The sequence below is a fragment of the Sinocyclocheilus anshuiensis genome, unplaced genomic scaffold (genome assembly GCF_001515605.1).
Source record: "Sinocyclocheilus anshuiensis isolate Anshui unplaced genomic scaffold, SAMN03320099.WGS_v1.1 scaffold668, whole genome shotgun sequence".
Classification (NCBI taxonomy): domain Eukaryota; kingdom Metazoa; phylum Chordata; class Actinopteri; order Cypriniformes; family Cyprinidae; genus Sinocyclocheilus; species Sinocyclocheilus anshuiensis.
This window is the reverse complement of record NW_015557097.1, coordinates 238545-261474: the sequence shown is the minus strand read 5'-3', so window position 1 is coordinate 261474 and position 22930 is coordinate 238545. Positions and strand designations below refer to the sequence as shown.

At 37.3% G+C, this 22930-nt stretch overlaps 2 protein-coding genes across 5 annotated transcripts in view; both read right to left on the bottom strand.

The window, feature by feature from the left end:
• Positions 1-352: 352 nt before the first annotated feature.
• On the bottom strand, positions 353-1034 carry h2ax (H2A.X variant histone). The gene has a single exon (XM_016472305.1). The coding sequence runs from the start codon at positions 924-926 to the stop codon at positions 498-500; it is 429 nt and encodes a 142-aa protein (XP_016327791.1). The 5' UTR covers positions 927-1034; the 3' UTR covers positions 353-497.
• A 783-nt stretch (positions 1035-1817) lies between these two features.
• c2cd2l (c2cd2 like) overlaps positions 1818-22930 on the bottom strand; it is a 30136-nt gene continuing 9023 nt past the window's right edge. Inside the window, exons 3-15 of one of the 4 annotated variants that reach the window (XM_016472300.1) lie at positions 13188-13283; positions 11882-12001; positions 11418-11531; positions 11180-11293; positions 10251-10353; positions 9827-9959; positions 9030-9094; positions 8725-8846; positions 5631-5802; positions 5406-5510; positions 4227-4360; positions 3750-3987; positions 1818-3659 (exon numbers count right to left, since the gene is read on the bottom strand). In XM_016472300.1, coding sequence (XP_016327786.1) covers positions 3406-3659; positions 3750-3987; positions 4227-4360; positions 5406-5510; positions 5631-5802; positions 8725-8846; positions 9030-9094; positions 9827-9959; positions 10251-10353; positions 11180-11293; positions 11418-11531; positions 11882-12001; positions 13188-13283 — 1770 coding nt within the window. In that variant the 3' untranslated portion in view covers positions 1818-3405. The remainder of the gene's footprint in view (positions 3660-3749; positions 3988-4226; positions 4361-5405; positions 5511-5630; positions 5803-8724; positions 8847-9029; positions 9095-9826; positions 9960-10250; positions 10354-11179; positions 11294-11417; positions 11532-11881; positions 12002-13187; positions 13284-22930) is intronic. The other 3 variants (XM_016472303.1, XM_016472301.1, XM_016472302.1) reach the window with 3 other exon arrangements.

Below are 22930 nucleotides of genomic sequence, written 5' to 3'. Positions count from 1 at the left end.
ACCGCATATCCTCAGTCTTAAAAATTATGCCTTTTATCAATGCAGATATTAATTAACCAGAATGAGTCCAAAGTTTCTGACAAAATGGATAATCTAAAAAAAAAATGTTGGTTATAAAGTTTTATATTTAGAATGAATATATATATATATACACACACACACACATATTATATGGGTTGAATACCACAATGTGCCTTCTAAATGTGATTAAATTACCCAAATGATTTGACCTGCAATGTTTATTTCTACAATTATATCAATAAAAGTATTAAAACCCACCGTTGTTCACCTTTTTACCCCCTTGATCACGCAGAATAAAGTTATCGGTTTATATCAGAACAAAACAGAAAAATTTACAAAATTTAAGTTTAATAAGTAAAAAGGCTCAATACAGACTAACGTTAGACAATTCAGACACATGGAATTTGCTTTCTTCAGAATAACTGAGTGGCCCTTAAAAGGGCCTTTAGGTGCATTAACTCAGTTCAGCATCGCTCTTAATACTCCTGTGACTGGGAAGATCCCTTCTTTCCCGACTTGCCGGAGCTCTGAACAGCTTGGCCAGTTTTTTTGGGCAGGAGCACGGCCTGGATGTTGGGCAGAACACCACCCTGGGCGATGGTCACTCCGCCGAGCAGTTTGTTCAGCTCCTCGTCGTTACGGACGGCCAGCTGAAGATGGCGAGGGATGATGCGGGTCTTCTTGTTGTCTCTCGCAGCGTTTCCCGCCAACTCGAGGATCTCAGCGGTGAGGTACTCGAGAACGGCAGCCAGGTACACGGGAGCACCGGCACCTACTCTCTCAGCATAGTTGCCTTTACGCAGGAGACGATGCACACGGCCGACGGGGAACTGAAGACCTGCACGGGAACTGCGAGTCTTAGCTTTAGCGCGGGCTTTTCCTCCAGTTTTACCTCTTCCAGACATCTTATTCGAAAAAGTTCTTACCTCACCTTCTGGAAGAAATTAGAGGCACTCTACGGAGTTGCTGCAGTATAGGACTGACTGAACTAGGGCTGTATGGTCCAGCCCGTCGTTATGATTGGATACGCGCAGTAAAGCACGGACCTGATTGGCTGTTAGAGCAAACCATAGAGCGGATGCGTTCTCCTATTGGCTTGAACTTGTAGCGCATAAACAGCGCAAGCTAACGAACCAATCCGAGTGCATCTAAATGTGAGCTAGCTGATTGATTCGTAATTGAGGCCAGTGGTCTTTTGCTATGTCAGTCAAATTTGGGCGGTAAATTCAAACCAATTGAACATATTCCTTAAGAATTTTAACAGTTTGTCGCAGAATCATGACAAATGATTGATTTGTGTTTAACCCTCCCCCCATTTTTTTTGTTTACGGTGATATGTAACATGTTATATATAACATACATTTTAGATTACTTAATTCACTTTGTTTAAAGAAATACATCTTGGTAGTTTTAATCACAGCAACACTTTTTCAACTTGCCAGATTCTTTTCTCCGTTTCAAGTCATATAACGTTAGTTAGAACCATAGACTGTATAAAAACAGGTTAGACCATTTTGAAGGGAACAAGAAAATGAAGAGGAATGGATTTTCAAAAATAATTTATTTAGAATAAATTAAACATCAAATTAACCACAATAATATAAAGCTCCGAATAACTCAGAAGGTCCACTGCCTTCGTTTTAGATTGTTCTGTTATCTTAACATTCTGGTCATATAACATATTCAGGCTTTATGCTCCAGGACTCACACTAAACTATAGCAAACAAGCGCTTTGTCATTGATTCATGAACTGCGAGTCATCGTTTTATTGGTAAAATGTTTTCCTGTTTTAATTAGATTCGGTTTATTTGACAACCAATAGTCTTTTTTCCAGAGTTCTGATTATTTCAAACATTTGATAGATATAACCATTAACCAAATGCTGAAACAGTCACTGATCATATAGGGTGGGGGCCTAGGCAAGAGAGATTTCTTAAAGAGATAGTTCACACAAAATGAGATTAGTGTTCATTCACAAACCTCTATGACTTTATGACAACAAGAGAAAAAGACAAAAAGAGATTTTATGCAGATACACAGCCTCGGTCACCACTGCATCTATGATCCATACAAACTAAACCGAGGTGAATAATGGTAGAACTTTGTGTGTGAACTATACCGTTAACGCGAATTACTAGTTTATCAGAAAATAATAAAATGTTCTGCTCAATATTATCATAAAAGCCATCGATGGCATTACGATGAATAAATCTACTTGTGGTAAGTACAGCACATGCGGATGCCCTCTCCTCTGGATAAGTTTACTGCAACTAAATGAATAAAAAAAAGAGGAAAACGGGGTTGTATGTTACTGTGGTAACGTTCGCACCTGTTTTGTTCAAGAAACCATCTCTGAAAAAAAAAATGAGATAGATAACGTGATTAAACTTATTTTCACCTTTTCATTATATCCCCTGAGGTTTGTTTTCGCGTGGACCCTGAAAACAGCACTACTCTCCACTGCAGATTCAGCCTGATTTACAATAATTTATAAATATAAACAAATGCGTTTTTTTTTCTGTAGTGTATTCCTTGAAGGGCTTACACTTTACAACCAAAACACGAACGTAATTTAGTGAGATATGCCTTCAGTAAGTTAAGAACCCTTCCGTTTTCTTAAACAAATAAACATCATTATAAAAGATTATTAAGCCACAATGAAAGTCAAACGTACCACTATTTAAAAACCGGGCATAATATCCCTTGATCTAAATGCTACAGCAACAGCAAAACGAGAACAAAGCTCACAGCATGTCTTAGCATATCACACTCTGGAAATACTCCCCATGAGCTCAGGAGAAATAAATCAGTGCCGCTAACAGTAAACGATACACAAACATGATAAAAACGACAGAAAGAGGGATCCCCAGCATTGTAAACAATCAGATTAAGATCCAAAGTGCAACTAATAAAATTAAATAAATAAGAAAAACACAGCGACAGTGATGGAGTCATCAATATTCATTGGTCTATGTCGCCCCCTTGTGCTCAATAACCGCATGACAAGACCGTTTTGAGTTTCTCAAGTTTGTTCGCTCATAATTATCCACAAAAGCGGCTGTTTATCCGTTTTATCAAATTAATTAGGTTCGCAATGCATCCATAAATAGTCAAATCCTTTTATTTTCCACATTTGGCGTTTTCTAACCTGAAAAGCTTAATCACAGATGAACGATAAGGTTCGAGTCAGAAAAAAACACCAAAACAAGGCTGGTTTCCTGGGTACAATGTGGTCTGAAGTATTATGTTACCCCAACTAGGTTGTAGACAATCGGTATATAACATAAATAACTAGTTCTGGATAAATTTGGAGCCAATTCCACACTCATTTGACTGGTGCCCGCACCGTGTCTCTCTTACTCGCCCTTCCTCTCTATTTCTCCTTTAGTTATCTGTAGTGCTGGATCCTCCATTGGCCGTGCTGGATTTGCCCTTTGTCTTGGACGAGCGGAACGAAAAGCGTTTGATGAGGCGATGAGAGAAGCTTCCAGACTTTTTACGGCTGGTGGAGGAGCAGGAGGCTGTGGAGGAGTCATTGCCCAGGTTAGAGACGTCCTCGTGGGATTGACTGAAACTGGGGTCTTTCTCTCTGCGTTTCCTGCGGAACAGTAGCTTGGTGCCACTGCGGAGGAATCCCACTGAAACAGAACATTCATGCACATAAAAAAAACCATAAATAGAACTTTTATGATAAATACATCAAAAATACATTACAAAGAAATTCACACCTTTGTGGTCTTTAAGGCTACGCGTCTCCAGTGCTCCGGTCGATCCTGTCTCCGACTCCACGTCATCCACGGATGGTCGCTCTGACACGTCAGATGGTGTAGTCTCGTCTGCTTCCTGATGTGCGGATGCTCCGTGGTGGTTCGGGGCTCCGCTGGGAGAATACGCCCCCTGTAGGGCTGCATCCATTGCTGCAGCGTAGCCCACTGATAAGGCTGAGTCATCTTCAGTAATGGGGACCTGTGGGAAGGACAGAAAATTAGTTTTAACACAGTGTTCCTCATGTACATGTCATTCTCCCTGATGAGTGTTACATCAAAATTATGTGACGGAAAGAGAAGACTTAACAAATTACCCTGGGGGAAGGGCTAAAGAGACTGTTCTCGTGATCATTTCCCTAGACGCTTGCCTCATTGTAACCAAGATATTTTTATGACATTGATTAGAAATATCTGTTTACTTGATATTCAGACTCTGACCTTTGACACCCCAGATATGATGAGAGTGCTGCGTTTAGTAGGTGTCTTCTTAGGTACCTTACTGGCCGACTCGGTTAGCTGCCGAATGGCCGTTTCTGCTATGGGATCCAGCCCATTAGGGAGGGTGCCTTCTGCTTGGAAATAGCACACAGACACAAACACACCAGGATCACAGACTTTCCCGCAATTCATTCAAATTACACTGCAAAAAAAGTAATATAACAATAAATATTTACAAAATGTATTTTAATATAAACAAAAATCTGTTTATAAATAATATATTTATAGTTAATACATATATAATATTAATATAAATAAACTGTTAAAAACAACAATATAAATAATTTATTGTAAATGTGTGGTACTAATTTTGTGAACTTATAACTTTTCATTTAATACACATGTACACATTTCAATTATAAACATGATCATGAAGACGTAAATTACCATTTAAAAGTTTGGAGTCTATTTGTTTGGAGTCTAAAGGCCCGTTCACACCAAGGACGATAACTATAAAGATAACGATAAAGATATAGTGCTAAAAATAGTTTTCAATATTAAAGAATAGCAGAGTCCACACCACAACTATAACGATAAAGACAAAGAAAAACGATATAGTTGGAATCACTTTCAAAACAATTTTTCTCCAGCTGATGAATGATAAAAAAATTGACAGCCAATCAGAATCCATCCTGCTGTAACGAGCTCGAGAATTTAAAGCAGCAGACGAGCGTGCACTTAGAATAAACATATAGTTCGCTGGTGTGGACGCTAATATTGTTATCTTTATAGTTATCGTTCTTGGTGTGAACGGGGCTTAAGTCTGGAGATTAGTAATGTTTTTTTTTTAAAGATGTCTCTTATGCTTACCAAGGCTGCATTTATTTGATCAAAAAATATTTGATCAGTAAAATTGTGAAATAGTATTACAATTTAAAATAACTGTTTTCTAGTTTATTATATTTTAAAATGTAATTTATTCCTGTAATGGCAAAGCTACATTTTTAGCAGCCATTACTCCAGTCTTCAGTGTCACATGATCCTTCAGAAATCATTCTAATATGCTGTTTTGGTGCTCAAAAAAAGAAAAAATACAAAAACAAATAAATCTTGCTGTCCCCAAACTTTTGGATGGTAGTAGGTATTATCTCAAAATGCTAATGTTAATGTGGAGCTCACTGCTGGGGGTGGGACTGGCACTGGTGCTCTGCAAGCTGTTTGTGAGCACAGTGGGAGTCTTTTCAGTCACCTCCACGTTTGAGGGAGACCTAGACGGAGAGTCTCCTGCAGTTATAGAGGAAGAAATAGGATAGGGTGAAACTGCCAAGTCACTTCTGTGGTACTAGACAATGCAGACAGAAGAGCATGCGTGTTCTCAGTGTTCCTGAGTGAGGTGGCCTTTACCTAGTTTGCGGTCCAGTTTTAGTCGTGACTGGATGGTGGTTACCGTAGTGACAATGGTGCCATCAGGCATGATTGTGCGGTCCACGTCCACCTTCTTTGAGGGGGTGACCAAGGATCGCAGTGGAGTGGCATTCTGACATGCACGCAAATCACTGGACTCCAAATACAACAGCTATAGAGGCAGAAACATAAAATCATTAGCTTAAACATAATTCCTGTGCTTCCATTATTTTTTTAAGAAATCTACTATAGAATTACGGTTAGTACAGACACTGATATCTTTAAAAAAAACTGAAAAACAATCCCCATATGTACAGTATAATTTTGAGCTGACTTTGCCTATGTGTTCACAAACACAAAGATTATTCAGAGCGTTTAAGTGCGTTCCTATAAGATCATGTCTGTAACAAGTACAGTGTGAACCAGTGCTTAATTTGTAAATGAATAATTGCCAGATCCAAAACAGCAATTAAAAGGCACTGTGACCGACAATGACAATACAACTTCAGCTTTCCCAGAAAATTCAATGACGTCACTAAACGGTGATGCCACAACTATAGGAGCATCGTTCACAAGTTTCTGCATGGACCTAACTACAGCCTTGGGCACAGGGTCAAAAATGAGTCGCCAGGATGATCTGAGGAAAATGTAGCAGTATGTAAGTTACATTAAAAATAAAATAAAAATAACAAAATTTGTTAATTAATAAAATACAATCACAGTCCATATATAAAAGGTATAAATATGCGAAATATATCTTACTTAAATAATTAACAGATTCAAAACAGATGTTCTGTTGTTATTTTGAGTGTGCAAAAATGAAAGTAAACACTTTGCGGTTTCGAATGATGTCTTACTCTTATCTGTATGACCAAAAATGACGGAGTATTTTATGTTTCAGCTGTTCGATCGCGCCGGCGCGCACACACACACACACACACCACATATTCTAGCAATACAAACTTAACATCGCAGTCTGTTCATTATCAAAATAAAATACAGTCAAAAAAAAAAAACTAAAAGGTTACACTGGTCAATTTAAATAGTCCATAGTATACTCTGTGCTGTTCAGTGTAAACACCAGTGAATAACTCTCTCCAAATATTCCGCTGCTCACAAAACAATCAGCAGTAGGCACCAATAAATGAGAGTGATTTAGAACTTAAGAAAGCTGACTGGTCAAAAATATGCTGAGGACCAATACATAACCTCCAAATAAATCTATCTGCACTCGTTCTGACTCGTATGCACGCATTCACTGTCAGGATCTAATGCACTTCTTAATGCCGGATCTTTAAAAAAAATACCAGAATGCAAAATTCCAAAATCTGACATTTTCTGGAACAGGATCCTACTCAAATTAAGCACTAGTGTGAACTAATAAAGTACTAGGTTAAAGCTGCAGTCCGTAAGTTTTGCCTCTTTGTCGCCATCTCTGTTTGAAAACCTGGAATTGCAGCTGTGTGCGGAATTATCTAGCTTGCGTGGGTTGTGTGGCGGCACGGCTCCAGCGCAGATGAATCTTATGTTCTGAAGAGTATGTGTGGCAGTCAGTCACCGCACCGGTGTGATTACTGTACTTCGCAATCACAGATTCTAGCCTACGCGAGTTTCACAATTTGAGTTGAATTACTGAAATAAATGAACTTTTCCACGACATTCTAATTTATTGAGATGCACCTGTATATCTATTCCACTTCAGATGCAGCTTCTGTGTTTCCTCTGCATTGCAAAGATTTGTTGTCGACAATTTTGTTGATACTGATTTCACTTTATTATTTTGTTTATTTTATTTAAAAAGAAAAATCTAACTAAATAAACTAAATGTGCCATGCTCACAAAATCTACTACATATACTCTATAAACACTATACTATGTTTTGTATAATTACAATAAATAATTATATTTATAACTCAATTTAAATGTATTTTTTTCTCTCGGGCAAGTAACTTTTATACTTGGACAAGTAAATGACAAATTTACTTGTCCGAAGAACAACCACATGAGAATGCTTAATGTCAAGCCCTGAAAATGCTAAGTTTACCAGCTGCTGTGAGAAAAAGCTATAAACGACCCATCACCTGCAGCATACTCGCATGTGATATAGCCCATTAGCCGGGACAACTTCTTTATGTTTACAGACGTGACGTAATGACGCAGTGCCATGCTGGAATTTCCCGCGAAAACCTACCCGTACCACTCAAATTAGAAAACATTATTATAAGCTAACCGTTGTGAATCGGGCTAAAGTAAGGCGATAGTTTTGAACACTGGCTGGTTATGTACTTGCTCAAATATTGATTTCGGATCATTTTTAACCAAAAAAGTTACGGACTGCAGCTTTAAATAAAGAAATAATTCAGTTATCAGAGATAAGGTGAGCATTCACTTCACAAGGCAGACCACTGTAATAAGATATGTTTTCTATTAAATAATTCACATTGACATTTGGAACAGGGACTTATCACGAGTGTTCGGAAAAGTGAACACAAGGTTGGCTGAAGCCTTAATCAGCAATACGGACACTCTGAACATTGTATTATCATGGAAATCATGTATACTTTATATATGTGAATTACTAGTATCTATCTGTCTGTCTGACTGTCATACACTACCGTTTGGGGTAAATATATATTCTTTCAAAATAAACAACTTTTATTTAGCAAGGACACACTAAATTGATCAAAACTGACAGTAAAGACATTTACAATGTTACAAACTATTTCTGTCAAATAATGGTTCTTTTTAACTTTCTATTCATCATCCTGGGAAAAAAAAATGTATTATGTTTCCACAAAAATAAGCAGCACAACATTAGTTTTCAACATTAATAAATGTTCCTTGAGAAGCAAATCAGAATATAGAATGATTTCTGAAGGGTCGCGTGATACTGAAGACTAGAGTAAATTCAGCTTTGCCATTACAGGAATAAATGACATTTTAAAATATTTTAAAATAGAAAACATTTATTTTAAATTGCAATAATATTTCACAATATTACTGTTTTACTGTATTTTTGATCAAATAAATGTAGCCTTACATGAACGGTAGTGTATATGAAATATATCTGAATTCTATTTTATGCTGTCCTTACTTCTAATGTTACAACTGCAGTTGGAGCCAGACCATGACCCGGTGCGATGGACAGTTTATGTTGTCCATTAGGAATTATTTTAGAGAGATCCAATTGTAAGGAAGCACAACCAGGCAGAAACTCTGTCAAACAGGAAAAAGAAAACAAATTAATCAACGGACAGACAAGTATATCATGCAGTGAATACAAAAGCAGACAGAATGGAGAATATCAGTCTTTAATCAATCACCAGATCATCTGAAATCAATACATTTCTTATAATGCTGGATGAACGATTGAATGATAGGCACTGAAAAGTGACTCACGCTCTCCTTTGCTGTTCTTCTCCACAAGTCTTACTTTGAGTTCTTTGGTTTCTGGTCCTATTTCCCTAATTGATAAAAACAGACTTTAATTCATCACAAGCAAATAAAGATGCACACACAGTAAACTTTAATTTTGTAATACGGAATATTGGAGATGAAGTGACTTTTTGTATCATTAAAAGACTAAATTGACTTTAACACTTGTAATTGGATTTTAGGTTATAAAACTGCTGTATACCATCAGTATTGTGGTTAGACTAAATGTCCCATTTGATCCCACAGCAGCAATCTGTATGCTGGCTGTGAGAATTAAATTGGCCATTCTGGTAATTGGCATCACAGGAAATAGTGACGTGTTGGGAATGGCTGTAATTAAATGTGCTAAACAGCTCTTTGTTTCTTCGGGAGTTGGCTGCTGTACATATTCACAGAGCCATTGGTGGAGCTGCTCACAGCTTCACACCTTTTTTCATGACAGAAGTGCAGACTTTGAGGAAAACGCTCCATTGTGTCAAACTGAAGTGGGGAAGTTGACCTTTAAATGGAAGGTGTTCGAAAATCCCACTGGATTATCAGTCTAGTCCTGCAGCGCATAGTTAAATTACTTGTATGAACAAAAATGACCTTGTCTAATCGAACATGACTAATTAAGAAACATTTCCTTGTAACCATTCCTAGGAGTCAGACATGTCAACACCTCACTCAGAATGTTTCAATCCAGTCCAGTCATATAGTTTCAGACTTTGTTGATCTATAGCTGCCTTTACAATCACATAATGGCAGAATAGTGTGCTTACAGTGTAAAGTCGTCAGTCCAGTGCAGGGCTACTCCAGGACTGGGGGAAGGAGTAAGGAAGCCGGTTCTCCGTTCAGTGGAAGGAGTGTCCAGACTCAGCATACAACAAAGCTCTCCTACATGAGTCTGACATCCTGGACAAGAAATCACATAACTTACACCATAAACTGCTCAAATACAGAGTTTCTGTTAATCAAAGAATCCTGAAAAACATTGATAACAATAGGAAATTTTCCTTGACATATTAGGATGATTTTTGAAGTCAAAAAATTGGGGTCAAATGAACACGAACCCAGCCTAATTAAACAAGGCTTCCTTTAACAGTCAACAAGTCATTCAGGCAAATCACTGAGTGGCTGATTATGTAAATATGCAGGCAAATTCTTAATTCTTAAAGTTTTTTAAGAATCATGATAATTTTATACCTTTTTTGACATTGGTTGCTCTGAGCTGGTGCACCAAAATGCGCCTGACAGGCATGCTTTGAGATGGAGAGTTCAGACCACCGATCTGCTTCTCCCTGGGAAACTATTACAACAGAGAATGTGAATGTTTTATAACATGAAAGTCACATATTTAGAGTTGACTTTAATTACATGTCTTGTATGTTTTGTACTGATAAGGGTGTCATACATCCCTGCATGTCATACGTCAAACACTCTCAACCAAAATATACAGTATCCATATGGATCTGTCACACAGGGTTTCTGCAGGTAAATGTAAGACTTTTTAAAGACCTTTTTAAGACCAAGTAAAGAAAACTGAACAAATAAATTGAAGGGAACTTAATATGCCAGCATGTTCTCTAAATGTAAATGTCTGAGAAGCACAGTATTAGCAACACTTCAGAAATACAATTTCTCACCAATCTCCATTCATTTTTAATTCATTTGACAAAAATAGCTGAATTCTAATGAATTCTTCTGCTCTCAACCTCTAGAATATGAAAATACCTTTACTGTACCTTTAATCAAATTGCAAAAAAGTGATGTTATTCCTCAGTATATCTGTCTTGTTTTCCAGTGCAAATGTCTAAAAATTCTTAAATCTAGATACATTTACTTGGGAAGCAAAATGACATAAATCTTGTTTTCTGTAAAACTGATACAAATGAAGTGAGTTTATGATTAAAAAGAACAAATATCTGCCAGTGGACCTAGGAAAAACAAGTCTTCATAGCCCATTGACAGATATTTAAGGCCTTAATTTGTGAAAGGGTGAATTCAGACCTTTTTAAGACCTATAGAAACCTTGGTCATAATGTTCAGTACAGTTTCAAATGCTGGCCACACTGACCCAGTACACGGTCATAACCCTCACTGTTTGATATAGCAATCGATACTGGTATTTTTACCGCAGGGCTTGATACACAGGCTCTCAGGTTGAGGATCAAGGCAGGGTGTGTTGTGTACAGTGTGTCCTCCACCAGAGCCGCAATCATTTCACTGTCCACCTCCACGTCAGAGGCCTAAAGACAAAAACAAACAAAGATTTCAGTTTATGTGCATAGTTGCGTTTTATACAGTTTACAATTTGTAATACGTCACAAGCTGAAAGGAACAAGACCCATGTGACCAAAACTACTCCCTTGCCTCTTTCTGGACTCTTTGGCATGGTGTTACGGTTAAAGAGAGATGAGGTTGCTTGGAAAAAGTCCAGGACACAAGGAGACCCTCTTCCTCCACTTCCTCAAGACAGACCTGCAACTACAGAAGCCCCATACAGAACATTTTAACTCCTATTTCACACTGAATTTGCAAAAGTAATATATTCATCGATGGCTGCTCCATTTTTTACCACCTAGAGATGAAACATTAAACTATGGCACTACGCATCAAGTGGTGTCATTTGTTTGAGAAGAGTATCGCATGCAATATTCATAGCCACTAAACCTCACTGTCTACATTAAGCTATTGAGATGGGAAAAAAATTGGCAAACTGAGAGGCTCATTCATGTGAGCAGTGGCAGGAGACATCAGACTAATGAAAGTTGAGTGTGCAGCTATGCAGACTGATGCAAACTTGCAGATGCAAATCCATTTTATTTGTATTTTACCTGGGCCTGCATGGGCTTCATCGTGATCTGGTAGGTATCCATGGAAACGGCTGCAGGTGACTGCTGAGTGACAGTCACAGGGAATGTTACGGTGTCGACTGAACAATTGCACTGCAGGACCTGGAGGAGGTTGAGGGTATGATTGACAAATGCTGACTGAGTTGGACATAACATAGTATCTTCAAAACAATAAGTAAATAAAAAAAATCAAATGCTTTGATTATATACAAGCAAAAATACATACTACTGAATGCAACTTGATAAGATGGACACATTGCTCTGATTTAAGAGTTTGAGTGTTTAAAAACACATTGATTAAAAAAATATTAGGAGCATGCACAATGTCTGAGCTGATCTACTCATGTAGTCGGCTGAAGATTGTGTCTGACAAATGAACCAAAAAATAGCTTCTCATGTGTGTGTTTCTCTCAATGGATATGTAATTTGGCTCCATACACATGTAAATATAAAGGGTGTTGTCAATGCAAATATATTAAATATGCCTGAAAAACATTTCAGATATGATAACTGCACGTGCAAATGAATACCACTACAAGGATGTGTGCACTACAACTGCTCTCATTCATTTACACTGAGAGGAAAGAATATGCAGATGAACACAATGATGCTGGATGACTGACACTCCAAAAAAATTGTATATTGTAAAAATGTTTAATATTGTAATCACTCGAAATTATATGTAGAACACAAAATAACAACTAAATCATATTTATTCCTAAATTCACACCATAAAAATATGACAATTCATATAATATATATGAAGAATAATTTTTTTTTTTTACATATGCTATTCAAAAATTTGGGGTCGGTGAGATTTTTAAACGTTTTTGAAAGAAGTCTCAAGGGTGTATTTATTTGATCAAAAATACAGTAAAAACAGTAATATTGTATTATTACAATCAAAATAACAGTTTTCTATATTTTAAAATGTAATACCTGTGATAGCAAATCTAATTTCTTAGTAGCCATTCCTCCAGTCTTCAGTGTCAAATGATCTTTCAGAAATCATTTATATATGCTGATCTGGTGCTCAAGAAACATTCCTTTTTATCAATGTTGAAAATAATTTATTTTGCTATATATAGTTGCTTTATTTTTGTGGAATCTGATACATTATCTTCAGGATTCAGTTCAAAAGAACAGCATCTTTAATAACATTATAAATGTCTTTTTTCTTTCTTTGCTTGGATATTTGCACATTTACTTTTAGCTAGATTGCACAAACAAATAAGTAACTTTTATTTGCCGTCTTTTTGGTGCCAAAGTAAAAGCTTTGACTGCTTACCATGCTGCGTACTGATTGGTCAGTGCAAGTCACACAGTCAATGGACGCAGAAGTTGGGAGCTGAAGACAATCATCAAAGGTGATCTGAATGGAGCTCTGAAAAGAAATGGAGATTGTCAGTTAGCTCATCTGCACATAAATAAGTGAAGGAAAGGCATTTCTGGGTGCAATCACTCTTCAAATATGTCTCCTGGGCTAAATGTCTATTTGCATGTTTATATTAAGTTGCTAGATGATAGTGCATCCATAAATCTTCACAGTTTCAAAACAGAAATCTCAGCCACCTAGGGAAAAAGTAGCTTGATAAACAGGCAAAGGAAGCACTGCAATATCATCTGCTTTACTTTTCCCACGATGCATCGTTTGCAATTATGTAAAGTCCAACTGCAGGAAAAAAAAGATGCAGTAAAAAAGGCACTTTTAATTAAGAAATTCCATACATCAATAAGAAGTAAAAGTGGGTGGAAATATAAAACAATTATCATTCCAGCTGAGCTGGGAAAAAAACAGGTTCCTCTATATTTTAACTTCTTAAAGAGTGTGCTTGTGTTTGGGTCATTATGTACTTAATTACAGAGATTATTAGAAAACAACATACATTCTGTCTCTCTTCAATCACACACTCACACACACACACACACACACACACACACACACACACATATACCCAAGCACACATATTCACAACTATCTCTAGCCAGAAACATTGGTCAGCGAAAAGCATACTCAGGATATTACATCATTTTGTCCAGGCAAATGTGGCAGACTGCCATGACGACAAGCTGCCAATGTACCTATTTGAGCCAGACTTCCACAGTTCACAAATGGAGATCATGCAACAAACCCTGCATGCCAGGACTCCAGGTAGAAACACACTAATCTAATCTAAGCTTGTAAAACACCCTAATAAAGATCATGATGTGAACAATGGCCTCTGATCACACTAAAAGGAAACCTCTGCAAGTGACAGGATATTGCAGCAAGGCAGAAACCTTGGCCAAGTGTGATTGGCAAGAGAGGAGTGTGGTAATGGAAATGAATGAGCATGAGCATAACTACAACACTGTGTGGAGAACACTGACTTATGCTGCTGCGGCTGTTGCTGTCACTGATGGACATAACTTGGAAAACCACTGCTGTAGCTTTCTTCTTAAATGATTACATGTGTTGTGAGACAAGATGAGGGTGTGTAAATAATTATGTTTTTCATCATCACAATTGACACGACTGATGCTCTGACTAGATGATGCCATAATGAATCTGTCACATCAAGAGGATATATAACTGAGGCTGAAGATGACGAGCCTGATGCATGAGAGAAATGTCATCCAGAGGCTGAAGTAAACATGAGGCTTATACTCTACAATCACATCTTGGAGTACCATTTAAAGGTACTGTATGTAAGTTTTTGACTCTACTAAAGCATAAAAATACCCACACACACACACACACACACACACACACACACACACACACATATACCCAAGCACACATATTCACAACTATCTCTAGCCAGAAACATTGGTCAGCGAAAAGCATACTCAGGATATTACATCATTTTGTCCAGGCAAATGTGGCAGACTGCCATGACGACAAGCTGCCAATGTACCTATTTGAGCCAGACTTCCACAGTTCACAAATGGAGATCATGCAACAAACCCTGCATGCCAGGACTCCAGGTAGAAACACACTAATCTAATCTAAGCTTGTAAAACACCCTAATAAAGATCATGATGTGAACAATGGCCTCTGATCACACTAAAAGGAAACCTCTGCAAGTGACAGGATATTGCAGCAAGGCAGAAACCTTGGCCAAGTGTGATTGGCAAGAGAGGAGTGTGGTAATGGAAATGAATGAGCATGAGCATAACTACAACACTGTGTGGAGAACACTGACTTATGCTGCTGCGGCTGTTGCTGTCACTGATGGACATAACTTGGAAAACCACTGCTGTAGCTTTCTTCTTAAATGATTACATGTGTTGTGAGACAAGATGAGGGTGTGTAAATAATTATGTTTTTCATCATCACAATTGACACGACTGATGCTCTGACTAGATGATGCCATAATGAATCTGTCACATCAAGAGGATATATAACTGAGGCTGAAGATGACGAGCCTGATGCATGAGAGAAATGTCATCCAGAGGCTGAAGTAAACATGAGGCTTATACTCTACAATCACATCTTGGAGTACCATTTAAAGGTACTGTATGTAAGTTTTTGACTCTACTAAAGCATAAAAATACCATAATATGTTTGCAGGTATTTAAGAAACATGCTAAGTTAACATCCTTGTTTATCTGAAAAACAATGCTACAGTCAGTTATTCTCCTTTGAAAATGTGAGTTCCGGGCCGGAATGTCGGTCTCTGTTTTGGTCTGTGTAACCCGCCCACTGCCAGTTTACCCAATTGTATTTAGGCACACCGGGTTGCCAGTTGGCGGAAAACACAGCGTATTTCATTTCATTCATTGTCAAGTGCGCTCATTCCTGTTGGTGTCGTCAATCTGGCAACCTGCGTGTGCGTCAAGTCTGAGGAGGAGGGGTTGGGTGAAAAAAACCCTCTCCAATATTTTGAATTTGGACTGCAATACCTAGTTCAACCACTCGATGTCAATCCTACATACAGCACCTTTAAAATCACGTGTAATCACCATCACCCTTCTGACACCATGACTTGACCATGGTATTGCCATTGCATTTTTATAAGGGATAGTCAATACATTTTTATTTAATTTGGAGAATTACCCACAGTAAAAAAAATAAAAAAATAAAAAATAATTGAGTAGAATTTTGAACTTTGTAATTTTTAATGAAGCGTTCCTGTTCCACCACATGTCAGTATTGTGTTTGAGAGCATTTTGCGGTGGAAATAATGGTGACTGACATTTTAAACATCTTTGGAAGGCAAATTTCATAGTTCGCATTTCATGCATCCTAAACAATACACATATAATATTTACTTCACAACTTTTTGCATAATTTGACAATATTATTGCAAGATTATAGACAATATTATTGCAATGTGCTAAAAAAGCACATTGTCAATATCTTAAGCATGTGCATGTGCAATCAAGAAGCGATGACATATTTTTGTAGGCCAACCTGGATATTAGCATCATCCTGGTTCCCTTGACAAAAAGCCAACTGGATTTTTTAATTGGCTTTTGAATTAAAATAAGCTCTGTGAAATAACATTTATGATTTTTATACATTTTATGGAGTTAATCTTCAAAATGAATACAACCTTTCTGAATTATGAAGCCACCAGATGTAAAAAGCAAAAGATTATCACAGTAGCATGACTTCAACATTACCAGGGATACTCCACCCCAAAATGAACATTTTGTCATTAATCACTTAATTAATCACTTACCCCCATGTCATTCCAAACCCGTAAAAACTTTGTTCGTCTTCGGAACACAATTTAAGATATTTTGGATGAAAACCGGGAGGCTTGTGACTGTCCGATTGACTGCCGAGTAAATTACTCTGTCAAGGTCCAGAAAAGTATGAAAGACATCGTCAGAATAGTCCATCTGCCATCAGTGGTTCAACCGTAACGTTATGAAGTGACAAGAATACTTTTTGTATGTGAAGAAAACAAAAAATAACGACTTTATTCAACAATCTGTCTCCTCTGACACAGAATAGCATACGCTGCTTGCGTTCAGCGGATATTCTCCAAAATGGCGCTACGGTGATGCAGAGAGACACAGAGGAGACGAATTGTTGAATAAAGTCGTTATTTTTGTTTTCTTCACGTACAAAAAGTATTTTTGTCACTTCATAACGTTACGGTTGAACCACTGATGGCAGATGGACTATTCTGACGATGTCTTTCATACTTTTCTGGATCTTGACAGAGTAATTTACTCGGCAGTCAATCGGACATTCACAAGCCTCCCGGTTTTCATCCAAAATATCTTAAATTGTGTTCCGAAGACGAACGAAGCTTTTACGGGTTTGGAACGACATGGGGGTAAGTGATTAATGACAAAATTTTCATTTTGGGGTGGAGTATCCCTTTAACCTTCCAACAACTCCATAAATATTTATTTAAAATATTGTTAAAGAAGCTGTAAAGTCGTACTGGTTAGTAATTGAGATTTCCTGTTTAGTGTGATGAAGTTTTAATATCCCTGACAAACTCTGCAGTAGTCCAATTTAACCACTTGTTAGTAACCACCTATTTATGGAATAAAACGTGAAAATATCTTGAGCTTGTTAACAAAACTTATTTCAGACATTTAGCCAAAAACCCATTAAAAAAAAAACAACTGACTTCAAGACTATAGAACGGAAAGTTCAAAAATGCTCATTTCCAATTCTTAGTACTCATTCCTGCAGTACACTATTAGAAGTGTAACTGAAGGACTGTAGTAATTTGTGTAAAAATTAATAATCAATCATTTTTGCACAGTAAACATTGAAAATCTGTGATTAGGTCATTTTTTTAACGTATTAAACATTTAATGTATTCATATTTATATGATGGATTTTCATATTTATGATATGGATTTGGGACAAGGGTAAAACAAGCTATACATAAACAGCATTTTAAAAGCAGTTATAAAAATAAAGAATTAAGGCATGGGTAAATGGTTCTAAGGCAGTTTAAATGTGCCCTCTATTTAAAAAGGGGACAAAAAGAAAAATCTGTTAGTTTGAATGAACACATGGAAAGTGAAAGCATAAAATAATGGCGGATTTAGCTTTCATTCATGAATGAAAGATGGATGGAATTTGTCCGACAACATACCAAACTCTTGGTATGTAACAGTTGTGTAACTACTTGTCTTTAGGCCATTAATGTGAAAGTATATTCTCACAGGAGCAAATCGCTTGATTTAAAGGGTTACAATTCATTTCAATGCAAAATTAATAAGAAGTAAATACTCACAGAGAGAAAAGACAAATGTAAATATCAGAGAGTAAGAATTTAAGTACCTCAGAGCTATGAAATTAGAGGGGCTCGGTATAACTGACTTAGGTTTTCTCTCTCTCTTTGTAGCTCAACCAATGGGATGAGAGGACATTTTTGACTGGGTAGCATTTACTGGCTCAGCCCCTGAGCTCTTGGAGAGGAGGAAGAGAAAACACAAATCCCCTACCGTACTGGCATATGTTCTTTATTTCATACACCGCTCTTCATCCTACACAGATACACAAGCATGACGATGTGTATGTTAGTGTGTTCATACAGGCAACACTTGGTCATTTGTGTACATGATCTACAGAAAGGTTTAACTCTTGTTAAAAGAGACACCTTACTTCAGTTGCATGATGTTGTTTGACATAACATTCAATATAACTGTTATCTATAACAACTACTATTATTTCAATATAGTCTTATTTATGATGATTTTCCCTAATATTGCATGCTTAAATGTCAGTCACCATGATTAGTTTTTTATGGAGTGTGATACACTGAGAAGAACAACAAAAGCAATCCGACTCAAATGTGTGTTGATGTAGAAGCTGATGGGTTTACATTACTACATGTCCTTCTAATTCTCTCCTCAGCAAAGAATCACCACAATACTTTTCATTTGCATACAGAGACAAATCCTTGTCATTTACATCACACATTTGCATGATCATCTGTGCTCTTCCACAACATAATGAGGTGATCCACACGTTTGACACTGGCTATTACCCACTACAAACAGACGTGCACTGAGACCAGGGAGGGCCTGAATAAGAACATTAGCACTCTGTTAAATTGGGGATACTTTCTTTTGCACATCAAATCTCCAAAATAGTGTTGAGGTTTTGATTTAATTTTACATAACTGCAAGAGCACTGAAAATTTAGTTTCTAGGGGAAAATACTGCACATACAACTACAGCACAGAGGTAAAAGCTTGTTCTGTCCTCTGCATCAGCAGTTTGTTCAGGTTCCATCAGTGAAATCAGCATTCATAAAAAAAAAAAAAAATACAAGACCCATCCACCCCCATAGGGCACAGTCAAGCATTTTAAAGCATTTCCAAATCACCACACATTCCACTTTAGCCACGTCAGTTTGCATTTTCAACACAAGTCAAACTTATAAAGATCATGCAGAATGCATGTTTGAGACAACAGACAAGACACATAACTGATATGCAGGAAATGGCATGTGTGCATTAACTGTGTTCAGGGGTGCAACTCTGGTCTGACAGGTCGGAGTGTTGGGCAATGTTTGATTTTATCTAGAAAATGATTGAAAAAAAAAAAATATATATATTTTAAATTGCCTCAATATCATAATTTTCACACTGGTGAAGTATCCGTCAGGGGTGGACTTAACCAATAAGCGAGGCAAGTAGCTGCTCTGGGCCCCAGGGAATCAGGCGGCCCCATCTGATATTGGTGAAAAATATTTGGCAAATTCTCCAGTGTGTATTTGTATTTTGTTCAATGCTGAGTTATACATGCTTGCGAATCCTCTCATTGTAACAAAGTGTAGACATGATGTAAATAAGAGATTCATCGTGTGGTGTAGAGAGCTTCATTGATAATAATGGAACTTAAGATCACAAGTGAGTGACAGCGTTCTAGTGATTAAAGGGGGCGCTCTTTGCGCACTTTATAGTATATATATTCCATTAAGATTTTGAATAAAAGCCTTGTTTTTCATGCTGCTATGATGGTCATGCACACACAGTGTCGGGAATGACAGCCGCATATAAATGCGGGACTCACTTATGAAATTACAATGGAAAGGACAAAAATATGATATACATTATTTAAGGCTAAAGTAACTTCACTAATTTCAGAAGCACCCTCAGTGTTTTTATTCTGGAACCGGGCCTGCTGGTAAATGCCACACTTTTGAGGTTTATAGGCCTTGTGTTTTGTGTCATGATTTTATTCATCTTGATTTCTCAAAACGATTTTCTTGTGTGCTTTCCTTGGGAGCACCAAGCAAATAGCTGGTGTGTTTGGGCCCCATACATGGAATTTGTTTAGGGCCCCAAAATCAAAGTCCAACCCTGGTAACCATAATTTAACCAATTCTAATGATAGAACACAATTTATTGTTAAAAAAATCATTAGAAACCAATTCCCGTATGAAGAACATAAATAGGCTTTTTACTTTCGGAACTGTTGCACTTATAAGTAAGACATAAGTCTATATGTCAAGAGTACAATTGTGCTAGTAATTGTACACAGCTAAAATAAATGGTCGTAAAACCACTGTTCAGCTGTTCAAGCAACTCCAATAGAGAACACCACCTGTCTAGTGAGCTTCAGGTAATTTGAGCTTAAGACCCCTGCTATAGAGAACATGGTTACGTTAGTTCATTGGCGTTAGTTGAATTGGTTAGTTCATTGCTGTGTGTGTGTGTGCTTGTCACATACAGAGAGGGAATATGTGAGACAGTATGTGGATGGCGGCGTTTGTTCGTACACACATTAGTATAATGTCACTTTGACTTTGAGCCACCCTGTCTTGAATCCCCCTCTGGACTTTTCAAACACACCACAACAACCATTTGAACCAACCAAAATATCCTTCTTTAGGCACCATGACGCAACTTGATGTCAAAACTAAGGATCCAAAAATTCCTTGGGGCAAATCTAAATCACTGGGTGCCAACAACTTAAGGCAGTGCAATGCCATTTCAAAATAAAGGACAATAAAGGGCCACGGTGATGCACAATCTTTGGACTAATATTCCTTTAGTGTCGATCGCGACATTTTATTAGTATGTAGGGTTTGCTGCTCTGTAGATTATTCATAAGCCAAAGTGAAGCAAGGTGAGGCTTACCTGATTCTTACATTCATCAGAATTAATGAGAAAACCAGCACAAACAAAAAGGGCACTTGTTTTATTTGCATTCTGAATCATGGAAATACCACAAATGGTAATTATATTCAGTGCTTATTTTCAAGTCTGTCCACTAAGAAAAGAGAAGGATGATAGCAAGACAGAAATAAACAGACTAGTTTGACCTTGAGCTCTGTGTGTGCATGTGCAGACAGTGTGCTATTCTGTGAACTGCAGGCATGATAACACACACACACACACACACACACACACAGAGCAAGAGACATGAAAAAACTCAATCTCAGCCAAGTGATTAATCAAACGTTTATTCTGTTTTTTATTTGCATTTTTAAAATAGTTGGTCTTGAAGACAATAAGCCAGAAGATCTGAACTTTTGGACAGATCTATATGTTACAGCTCTCTGCATAGACCACATGTGCCATGCCTTCTTTACTGACCACGTGATGACCATTTGAAGACCGTGTTCAACATGCATTCTTAAGAAAAGTTTGGGGTCTGTAAGATTTTTATTTATATAGTAGAACAGTAATATAATGAAATATTATTACAATTTAAAATAACTGTTTTCAATTTTAATATATATTCAATTGTAATTTCTTTTTAATATATTTTAAAATGTAATGATCCCTGTGATGACAATTTTGTTCAGTTTTCAGCAGCCATTACTCCAGTCTTCAGTGCTACATGATCCTTCAAAATATTAATATATGCCGATTTTGTTCTCAAGAAACATTTCAATCATTATCAATGTTGAAAAGAAGTTATGCTCCTTAATAGTTTGTCGAAACCATGATTTATTCAGGATTCTTTGCGGAATAGAAAGTGTTTACTGTCACTTTTGGTCAATTTAATGAATCAATGCTGAAAAAAAAAATCTATTTATTTAAAAAGAAAAATCCTACTGACCCCAAACTTTAGGATTAGTGCAGAGTTGTAAATTAAGACAAAGTAAAATTTGACCTCCGGACTTTAGATAGCTGGTCTGTATGTGTCTTATTATATTAAGACAACATTCAGGGTGTACATTCACACACGACAGGAGAAAATTAAAGCAAAGTTAACTTTCCCCAGGCACTCAAGAGTGTACTAACTACCAAGATCTTAATAATATGCCATATACTCTCACTGTCTGAAAGAGAGGGAGTTATTCAAGTTATTTTACATCAAAGAGCTGTGTGCTTTTTATACCATGTTTATTAGCAAGTAGTGTACTTAAGTGTGTGTGTGTGTGTGTGTGTGTGTGTGAGAACAATCTCAAGGGATGTCCTTCTATTGTTATTGCCACATATTGCCACAGCTGTGCAGATCCCCCCCAGCCAAATCCCTGGATTACTAGAGGGAGTTTGTTTATGTGTGTGTGAGTGTGTTGGGTGAGAAAGAAAGAGTAAAGAACGAACGAAGGATAAAGCCTCTTAGCAGTCCTCACACGTTATAGAAATGTAGCCTGAAACTGAAACCAACCAAATATGACCAGAATTGCAGCAAGCAACTTTTTATTCCCACTGCCACTGCACACTGATATCAAGGTTCCTCTGGGGTGCCTGTAGAGTAATATCAATCCATTTGTTTACTTGTTTTTTAGGCCTCTGCCACCTAGGTTGATTCCTATAGAAACAGATACACCCAAAGCAAGTTACTCTACACAAATTCAACCCAGATTCACACACTGTGGAGTGTCAAAACTGATCAACACAATCACATCCTTTATACATCATCCTCCTTATAATCCTTCCCTTATAGACAGTCCAACACCAATCCCACTCTCTCTGTAACAGTCAGCGAACCGATAATCAGATTAAAATCCCACCGCATGCAGAGGAGATTAACCAATGGTCAATGGCTGGTTAATCCTTCCAGTAGGAAGTTATCGGGAGAGCTTCATATTAACGATTATAATTAAAAAGTTGAAAAGTTCCATCTTGATGAATAAGTGCTACATGCACTTCCATCTCAATGCCT

Excerpts from the sequence above, each read along its gene's own strand:
- h2ax (XM_016472305.1), bottom strand. The coding sequence starts at position 926 with ATGTCTGGAAGAGGTAAAACTGGAGGAAAAGCCCGCGCTAAAGCTAAG.